The sequence below is a fragment of the Taudactylus pleione genome, unplaced genomic scaffold, assembly GCF_031769625.1.
Source record: "Taudactylus pleione unplaced genomic scaffold, aTauple2 ptg001496l, whole genome shotgun sequence".
NCBI classification, from domain to species: domain Eukaryota; kingdom Metazoa; phylum Chordata; class Amphibia; order Anura; family Myobatrachidae; genus Taudactylus; species Taudactylus pleione.
Window position 1 is genome coordinate 292758 of NW_028285894.1, and position 11555 is coordinate 304312.

At 39.8% G+C, this 11555-nt stretch overlaps 1 protein-coding gene across 1 annotated transcript in view; it reads right to left on the reverse strand.

The window, feature by feature from the left end:
• The window catches only part of LOC148442472 (solute carrier family 2, facilitated glucose transporter member 4-like), a 261582-nt gene extending 252726 nt beyond the window's left edge, over positions 1-8856 (reverse strand). The window contains exons 1-2 of the mRNA XM_088463908.1: positions 8562-8856; positions 8373-8483 (exon numbers count right to left, since the gene is read on the reverse strand). Coding sequence (XP_088320034.1) covers positions 8373-8483; positions 8562-8600 — 150 coding nt within the window. The 5' untranslated portion in view covers positions 8601-8856. The remainder of the gene's footprint in view (positions 1-8372; positions 8484-8561) is intronic.
• Between the last annotated feature and the right edge of the window lie 2699 nt (positions 8857-11555).

Here is an 11555-nt window from a genome sequence, read left to right on the forward strand (position 1 = left end):
ATACAGTGATACACATACACACCTCACCCCTATTTCCCCATATGTAACATGTCTTCTCTCCTATACAATGATACACATACACACCTCACCCCTATATCCCCATATGTAACATGTCTTCTCCTATATACAGTGATACACATACACACCTCACCCCTATATCCCCATATGTAACATGTCTTCTCCTCTATACAGTGATACACATACACACCTCACCCCTATATCCTCCATATATAACATGTCTTCTCCTCTATACAGTGATACACATACACACCTCACCCCTATATCCTCCATATGTAACATGTCTTCTCCTCTATACAGTGATACACATACACACCTCACCCCTATATCCCCCAAAAGTAACAAGTCTTCTCCTTTATACAGTGATACACATACACACCTCACCCCTATATCCCCATATGTAACATGTCTTCTCTCCTATACAATGATACACATACACACCTCACCACTATATCCCCATATGTAACTTGTCTTCTCCTCTATACAGTGATACACATACACACCTCACCACTATATCCCCATATGTAACATGTCTTCTCTCCTATACAATGATACACATACACACCTCACCCCTACATCCCCATATGTAACATGTCTTCTCCTATATACAGTGATACACATACACACCTCACCCCTATATCCCCATATGTAACATGTCTTCTCCTCTATACAGTGATACACATACACACCTCACCCCTATATCCTCCATATGTAACATGTCTTCTCCTCTATACAGAGATACACATACACACCTCACCCCTATATCCCCATATGTAACATGTCTTCACCCCTATACAGAGATACACATACACACCTCACCCCTATATCCCCATATGTAACATGTCTTCACCCCTATACAGAGATACACATACACACCTCATCCCTATATCCCCATATGTAACATGTCTTCTCCTCTATACAGTGATACACATACACACCTCAATCCTATATCCTCCATATGTAACATGTCTTCTCCTCTATACAATGATACACATACACACCTCACCACTATATCCCCATATGTAACATGTATTCTCCTCTATACAGTGATACACATACACACCTCACCCCTATATCCCCATATGTAACATGTCTTCTCCTCTATACAGTGATACACATACACACCTCACCCCTATATCCCCCAAATGTAACATGTCTTCTCCTTTATACAGTGATACACATACACACCTCACCCCTATATCCCCAGATGTAACATGTCTTCTCCTCTATACAGTGATACACATACACACCTCACCCCTATATCCCCAGATGTAACATGTTTCTCCTTTATACAATGATACACATACACACCTCTCCCCTATATCCCCCAAATGTAACATGTCTTCTCCTTTATACAGTGATACACATACACACCTCACCCCTATATCCCCAGATGTAACATGTCTTCTCCTCTATACAGTGATACACATACACACCTTACCCCTATATCCCCCATATGTAACATGTCTTCTCCCCTATACAGTGATACACATACACACCTCACCTCTATATCCCCATATGTAACATGTTTCTCCTTTATACAATGATACACATACACACCTCACCCCTATATCCCCATATGTAACATGTCTTCTCCTCTATACAGTGATACACACACACACCTCACCCCTATATCCCCCATATGTAACATGACTTCTCCTCTATACAGTGATACACATACACACCTCACCCATATATCCCCATATGTAACATGTCCTCCTCTATACAGTGATACACATACACACCTCACCACTATATCCCCATATGTAACATGTCCTCCTCTATACAGTGATACACATACATACCTCACCCCTATATCCCCATATGTAACATGTCTTCTCCTCTATACAGTGATACACATACACACCTCACCTCTATTTCCCCATATGTAACATGTCTTCTCCTCTATACAGTGATACACATACACACCTCACCCCTATATCCCCATATGTTACATGTGTTCTCCTCTTTACAGTGATACACATACACACATCACCCCTATATCCCCATATGTAACGTGTCTTCTCCTCTATACAGTGATATACATACACACCTCACCCCTATATCCCCATATGTTACATGTGTTCTCCTCTTTACAGTGATACACATACACAACTCACCACTATATCCCAATACGTAACATGTCTTATCCTCTATACAGTGATACACATACACACCTCACCCCTATATCCCCCATATGTAACATATCTTCTCCCCTATACAGTGATGCACATACACACCTCACCCCTATATCCCCATATGTAACATGTCTTCTCCTCTATACAGTGATACACATACACACCTCACCCCTATATCCCCATATGTAACATGTCTTCTCCTCTATACAGTGATATACATACACACCTCACCCCTATATCCCCATATGTAACATGTCTTCTCCTCTATACAGTGATATGCATACACACCACACCCCTATAACCGCCATATGTGACTTGTCTTCTCCTCTATACAGTGATACACATACACACCTCACCCCTATATCCCCATATGTAACATGTCTTCTCCTCTATACAGTGATACACATACACACCTCAGCCCTATATCCCCCATATGTAACATGACTTCTCCTCTATACAGTGATACACATACACACCTCACACTTATATCCCCATATGTAACATGTCATCTCCTCTATACAGTGATACACATACACACCTCACACTTATATCCCCATATGTAACATGTCTTCTCCTCTATACAGTGATACATATACACACCTCACCCATATATCCCCATATGTAACATGTCCTCCTCTATACAGTGATACACATACACACCTCACCACTATATCCCCATATGTAACATGTCTTCTCCTCTATATAGTGATACACATACACACCTCACCACTATATCCCCATATGTAACATGTCTTCTCCTCTATACAGTGATACACATACACACCTCACCCCTATATCCCCATATGTAACATGTCTTCTCCTCTATACAGTGATACACATACACACCTCACCTCTATATGCCCATATGTAACATGTCTTCTCCTCTATACAGTGATACACATACACACCTCACCCCTATATCCCCCATATGTAACATATCTTCTCCCCTATACAGTGATACACATACATCCCTCACCACTATATCTCCCATATGTAACATGTCTTCTCCTCTATACAGTGATATACATACACACCTCACCCCTATCACCCCCATATGTAACATGCCTTCTCCTATATACAGTGATATACATACATCCCTCACCACTATATCTCCCATATGTAACATGTCTTCTCCTATATACAGTGATATACATACACACCACACCCCTATAACCCCCATACGTAACATGTCTTCTCCTCTATACAGTGATACACTTACATCCCTCACCCCTATATCCCCATATGTAACGTCTTCTCCTATATACAGTGATACACATACACACCTCACTCCTGTATCCCCATTTGTAACATGTCTTCTCCTCTATACAGTGATACACATACACACCTCACCCCTATATCCCCATATGTAACATGTCTTCTCCTCTATACAGTGATACACATACACACCTCACCTCTATATCCCCATATGTAACATGTCTTCTCCTCTATACAGTGATACACATACACACCTCACCCCTATATCCCCATATGTAACATGTGTTCTCCTCTATACAGTGATACACATACACACCTCACCCCTATATCCCCATATGTAACATGTCTTCTCCTCTATACAGTGATACACATACACAACTCACCACTATATCCCCATACGTAACATGTCTTCTCCTCTATACAGTGATACACATACACACCTCACCCCTCTATCCCCCATATGTAACATATCTTCTCCCCTATACAGTGATGCACATACACACCTCACCCCTATATCCCCATATGTAACATGTCTTCTCCTCTATACAGTGATACACATACACACCTCACCCCTATATCCCCATATGTAACATGTCTTCTCCTCTATACAGTGATATACATACACACCTCACCCCTATATCCCCATATGTAACATGTCTTCTCCTCTATACAGTGATACACATACACACCTCACCCCTATATCCCCCATATGTAACATATCTTCTCCCCTATACAGTGATGCACATACACACCTCACCCCTATATCCCCATATGTAACATGTCTTCTCTTCTATACAGTGATACACATACACACCTCACCCCTATATCCCCATATGTAACATGTCTTCTCCTCTATACAGTGATATACATACACAGCTCACCCCTATATCCCCATATGTAACATGTCTTCTCCTCTTTACAGTGATATACATACACACCTCACCCCTATATCCCCATATGTAACATTTCTTCTCCTCTATACAGTGATACACATACACACCTCACCTCTATATCCCCATATGTAACATGTCTTCTCCTCTATACAGTGATACACATACACACCTCACCCCTATATCCCCATATGTAACATGTGTTCTCCCCTATACAGTGATATACATACACACCTCACCCCTATATCCCCATATGTAACATGTCTTCTCCTCTATACAGTGATACACATACACAACTCACCACTATATCCCCATACGTAACATGTCTTCTCCTCTATACAGTGATACACATACACACCTCACCCCTATATCCCCATATGTAACATGTCTTCTCCTCTATACAGTGATACACATACACACCTCACCCCTATATCCCGATATGTAACATGTCTTCTCCTCTATACAGTGATATACATACACACCTCACCCCTATATCCCCATATGTAACATGTCTTCTCCTCTATACAGTGATACACATACACACCTCACCCCTATATCCCCATATGTAACATGTCTTCTCCTCTATACAGTGATACACATACACACCTCACCCCTATATCCCCCATATGTAACATGACTTCTCCTCTATACAGTGATACACATACACACCTCACACTTATATCCCCATATGTAACATGTCTTCTCCTCTATACAGTGATACATATACACACCTCACCCATATATCCCCATATGTAACATGTCCTCCTCTATACAGTGATACACATACACACCTCACCACTATATCCCCATATGTAACATGTCTTCTCCTCTATATAGTGATACACATACGCACCTCACCACTATATCCCCATACGTAACATGTCTTCTCCTATATACAGTGATACACATACACACCTCACCCTATATCCCCCATATGCAACATGTCTTCTCCCCTATACAGTGATACACATACACCTCACCCCTATATCCCCATATGTAACATGTCTTCTCCTCTATACAGTGATACACACACACCTCACCCCTATATCCCCATATGTAACATGTCTTCTCCCCTATACAGTGATACACATACAACTCACCCCTATATCTACATATGTAACATGTCTTCTCCAATATACAGTGATACACATACACCTCACCCATATATTCCCATATGTAACATGTCTTCTCCCCTATACAGTGATATACATACACACCTCACCCCTATATCCCCATATGTAACATGTCTTCTCCTCTATACAGTGATACACATTCACACCTCACCCCTATATCCCCATATGTAACATGTCTTCTCCTCTATACAGTGATACACATACACACCTCACTCCTGTATCCCCATATGTAACATGTCTTCTCCTCTATACAGTGATACACATACATACCTCACCCCTATATCTCCCATATGTAACATGTCTTCTCCTCTATACAGTGATACACATACACACCTCACCCCTATATCCCCCATATGTAACATGTCTTCTCCTCTATACCGTGATACACATACACACCTCACCCCTATATCCCGATATGTAACATGTCTTCTCCTATATACAGTGATACACATACACACCTCACCGCTATATCCCCATATGTAACATGTCTTCTCCTCTATACAGAGATATACATACACACCTATCCCCTATAACCCCCATATGTCACATGTCATCTCCTCTATACAGTGATACATATACACACCTCACCCCTATATCCCCCATATGTAACATATCTTCTTCCCTATACAGTGATACACATACATCCCACACCACTATTTCTCCCATATGTAACATGTCTTCTCCTCTATACAGGGATATACATACACACCTCACCCCTATATCCCCATATGTAACATGTCTTCTCCTCTATACAGGGATAAACATACACACCTCCCCCCTATAACCCCCATATGTAACATGTCTTCTCCTCTATACAGTGATATACATACATCCCTCACCACTATATCTCCCATATGTAACATGTCTTCTCCTATATACAGTGATATACATACACACCTCACCCCTATATCCCCATATGTAACATGTCTTCTCCTATATACAGTGATACACATACACACCTCACTCCTGTATCCCCCATATGTAACATGTCTTCTCCTCTATACAGTGATACACATACATACCTCACCCCTATATCCCCATATGTAACATGTCTTCTCCTCTATACAGTGATACACATACACACCTCACCCCTATATCCCCATATGTAACATGTCTTCTCCTCTATACAGTGATACACATACACACCTCACCTCTATATCCCCATATGTAACATGTCTTCTCCTCTATACAGTGATACACATACACACCTCACCCCTATATCCCCATATGTAACATGTGTTCTCCTCTATACAGTGATACACATACACTCCTCATCCCTATATCCCCATATGTAACATGTCTTCTCCTCTATACAGTGATATGCATACACACCTCACCCCTATAACCCCCATATGTGACATGTCTTCTCCTCTATACAGTGATACATATACATCCCTCACCACTATATCTCCCATATGTAACATGTGTTCTCCTCTATACAGTGATACACATACATCCCTCACCACTATATCTCCCATATGTAACATGTCTTCTCCTCTATACAGTGGTACACATACACACCTCACCCCTATATCGCCATATGTAACATGTCTTCTCCTCTATACAGTGATACACATACATACCTCACCCCTATATCCCCATATGTAACATGTCTTCTCCTCTATACATTGATACACATACACACCTCACCCCTATATCCCCCATATGTAACATGTCTTCTCCTCTATACAGTGATACACATACACACCTCACCTCTATATCCCCCATATGTAACATGTCTTCTCATCTATACAGTGATACACATACACACCTCACCCCTATATCCCCATATGTAACATGTCTTCTCCTTTATACAGTGATACACATACACACCTCACCCCTATATCCCCATGTGTAACATGTCTTCTCCTCTATACAGTGATACACATACACATCTCACCCCTATATCCCCCATATGTAACATGTCTTCTCCTCTATACAGTGATACACACCTCATCCCTATATCCCCATATGTAACATGTCTTCTTTCCTATACAGTGATACACATACACACCTCACCCCTATATCCCCATATGTAACATGTCTTCTCCCCTATACAGTGATACACATACACACCTCACCCCTATATCCCCCATATGTGACATGTCTTCTCCTCTATACAGTGATACACATACACACCTCACCCCTATATCCCCATATGTAACATGTCTTCTCCTCTATACAGTGATACACATACACACCTCACCCCTATATCCCCATATGTAACATGTCTTCTCCTCTATACAGTGATACACATACACACCTCACCCCTATATCCCCCATATGTAACATGTCTTCTCCTCTATACAGTGATACACATACACACCTTACCCCTATATCCCCCATATGTAACATGTCTTCTCCTCTATACAGTGATATACATACACACCTCACCCCTATATCCCCCATATGTAACATGTCTTCTCCTCTATACAGTGATATACATACACACCTCACCCCTATATCCCCATATGTAACATGTCTTCTTCTATATACAGTGATACACATACACACCTCACCCCTATGTCCCCATATGTAACATGTCTTCTCCTCTATACAGTGATATACATACACACCTCACCACTATATCCCCCATATGTAACATGTCTTCTCCTCTATACAGTGAGTAACTGAACATATGATATAATAACCGCCATGTACCTGTGACAGTTTGGACGCTGCTCCTATTGTATATAGGACACTACTGGGAACTGACATCATGTAATGAGCATTTTCCTCTATACACTGAGTTATATACATGTGCGTCAGGCCTCCCCTCACTAGCACATCACATATTGGCATCTTCCATGAACTCTGTGTGGCCACGTATGTAACACATATGTAATAGTTACACATCACGCAGCACATAGGTGAAAGTGACAGTGACAATCTTCATCTCTCCAGCAGTGTGACCCATACTGACACCCTGAGACCCCACCTCACAGGTCAGGACCGCTGGGCAGTCTCCTCTCACCTACCCTTTGGGGCGCGTTGATGACACCAATGTTATATCCAAACTGGAATGATCCCAAGATTGCGGTGAAGACAGACAGAACCAGAGTCCTTGTGACACCTGCACGGACAACCTGCTATAAGACAGAGAGGTGGTTACACCTGTCCATAGGGGATCTTCTCCTGTCCCTCCTCAGTGTCAGGCCCATATTTACCTGTCCCCCCTCAATGGGCTGAAACCCTCCAGATGGCATATTTACTTCTCCTGGATATAGCTCAGCTCAGGGTCATATATTCAGACAAATCCTTCTGTGACCTTGTATCTGGGAGAGAAGAAGAGGGGAGGGTTAGAATATCACTAGACCAGGGAATCACACTGACTGGGGGGCTGGGGACCAGGTCAGGGATCCTGAGGGAGACAGCAAGAGACCCGAGGAGGAAAGAGGGGGTTAGTGACAGGGACAGAGGCTGTAGAACCAGTGACCGGCTCCCAGGGATGGGGGCAGCAGAGAAGGGACAGAAAGAGACCCACAGAGTGACAGTAAGTGGTGGGACCAGGAGACATACCTTGAGTCTCTGCCAGTGGTTGGAGAGGTGTAAGAACAAAGTGAGTGTATAACCTGGGAGGGGTGAGCAGGGTCTGGGGACGGGGCCAGGGCTGGGGGGGGGGGTCTCCTCATCTCTCTGCCCACATTTCATTGAAGAATTGGGAAGGTTACAGAGGAGAGCCTGAGGGGGTGTCTGCAATAGGTTATAATAGCAGCAGGTGGCAGCCTGTAATACAACTCAGAGACCACAGAACAAAGTCACTGATTAGAGCAAGTAATGAGCTCAGGGAGCCAGAGAAACATGACATTAAACGGGCTGAGGTCTCCGTACACCCCCCTCGCCGACTGTCACTGAAAGGTCGGGGTAATAGCAGCTGTCTGGGATACAGAGCGTCATGTCCTAATGCTTGTGACATTGACTAAAATACCACAGTAACCGGATACACCCCAGGGGGAGGGCAGGGGGTCAGTAACAGAGAACAGCTTCTGTATGGCCAGAGGTCTATACCCTTCCCAATCACTTACGTATCCAGTGTAATAATAGATTGTAAGCTCCGCAGGACAGACTAAATTGAGATGGATATGAGATAGATAGATCGATAGATAGATAGATAGATAGATAGATAGAAAGATAGACATGAGATAGATAGATAGATAGATAGATATGAGATAGATAGATAGATAGATATGAGATAGATAGAGAGATAGATAGATAGATAGATATGAGATAGAAAGATAGATATGAGATAGATAGATATGAAATAGATAGATATGAGATAGATAGATAGATAGATAAATAGATAGATATGAGATAGATATGAAATAGATAGATATGAGATAGATAGATAGATAGATAGATAGATAGATAGATAGATATTAGATAGAGGGATATGAGATAGATATGAGATAGATAGATATGAGATAGATACGAGATAGATATGAGAGAGATAGATAGATAGATAGATAGATATGAGATAGATAGACAGATAGGTAGATAGATAGATAGATAGATATTAGATAGATAGATAGATATGAGATAGATAGATAGACAGATATGAGATAGATAGACAGATATGAGATAGATAGATAGATAGATATGAGATAGATAGATAGATAGATAGATAGATAGATAGATAGATAGATGTGTGATAGATAGATATGAGATAGATAGATAGATAGATAGATAGATAGATATGAGATAGATAGATATCAGATAGATAGATAGATAGATAGATAGATAGATAGATAGATAGATAGATAGATAGATAGAAATTAGATAGATAGATAGATATGAGATAGATATGAAAGAGATAGATAGATAGATAGATAGATAGATAGATAGATAGATAGATATGAGATAGAAATGAGATAGACAGATATGGGATAGATATGAGATAGATAGATATGAGACAGATAGATATGAGATATATAGATAGATATGAGATAGATAGATATGAGATAGATAGATAGATAGATAGATAGATAGATAGATATGAGATAGATATGAGATAGATAGATATGAGATAGATATGAGATAGATAGATAGATAGATAGATATGAGATAGATATGAGAGAGAGAGATAGATAGATAGATATGAGATAGATATGAGATATATATGAGATAGACAGATATGAGATAGATAGATAGATAGATAGATAGATAGATAGATAGATAGATAGATAGATATGAGATAGATATGAGAGAGATAGATAGATATGAGATAGAAATGAGATAGATAGATAGATAGATAGATAGATAGATAGATAGATAGATAGATAGATATGAGATAGATAGATAGATATGAGATAGATAGAGAGATAGATAGATAGATAGATAGATAGATATGAGATAGAAAGATAGATATGAGATAGATTTGAGATAGATAGATATGAAATAGATAGATATGAGAAAGATAGATAGATAGATAGATAGATAGATAGATAGATAGATAGATAGATAGATAGATATGAGATAGATATGAAATAGATAGATATGAGATAGATAGATAGATAGTTAGATAGATAGATAGATAGATAGATAGATATGAGATAGATAGATATTAGATAGAGGGATATGAGATAGATATGAGATAGATAGATATGAGATAGATATGAGAGAGATAGATAGATAGATATGAGATAGATAGACAGATATGAGATAGATAGATATGAGATAGATAGATAGATAGATGTGTGATAGATAGATAGATAGATAGATAGATATAAGATAGATAGATAGATATGAGATAGATAGATAGATATCAGATAGATAGATAGATAGATAGATAGATAGATAGATAGATAGAAATTAGATAGATAGATAGATAGATAGATAGATATGAGATAGATATGAAAGAGATAGATAGATAGATAGATAGATAGATAGATAGATAGATATGAGATAGAAATGAGATAGACAGATATGGGATTATTATGAGATAGATAGGTAGATAGATAGATATGAGATAGAAATGAGATAGATAGATATGAGACAGATAGATATGAGATATATAGATAGATATGAGATAGATAGATATGAGACAGATAGACATGAGATATATAGATAGATATGAGATAGATAGATATGAGATAGATAGATAGATAGATATGAGATAGATATGAGATAGATAGATATGAGATAGATATGAGATAGATAGATAT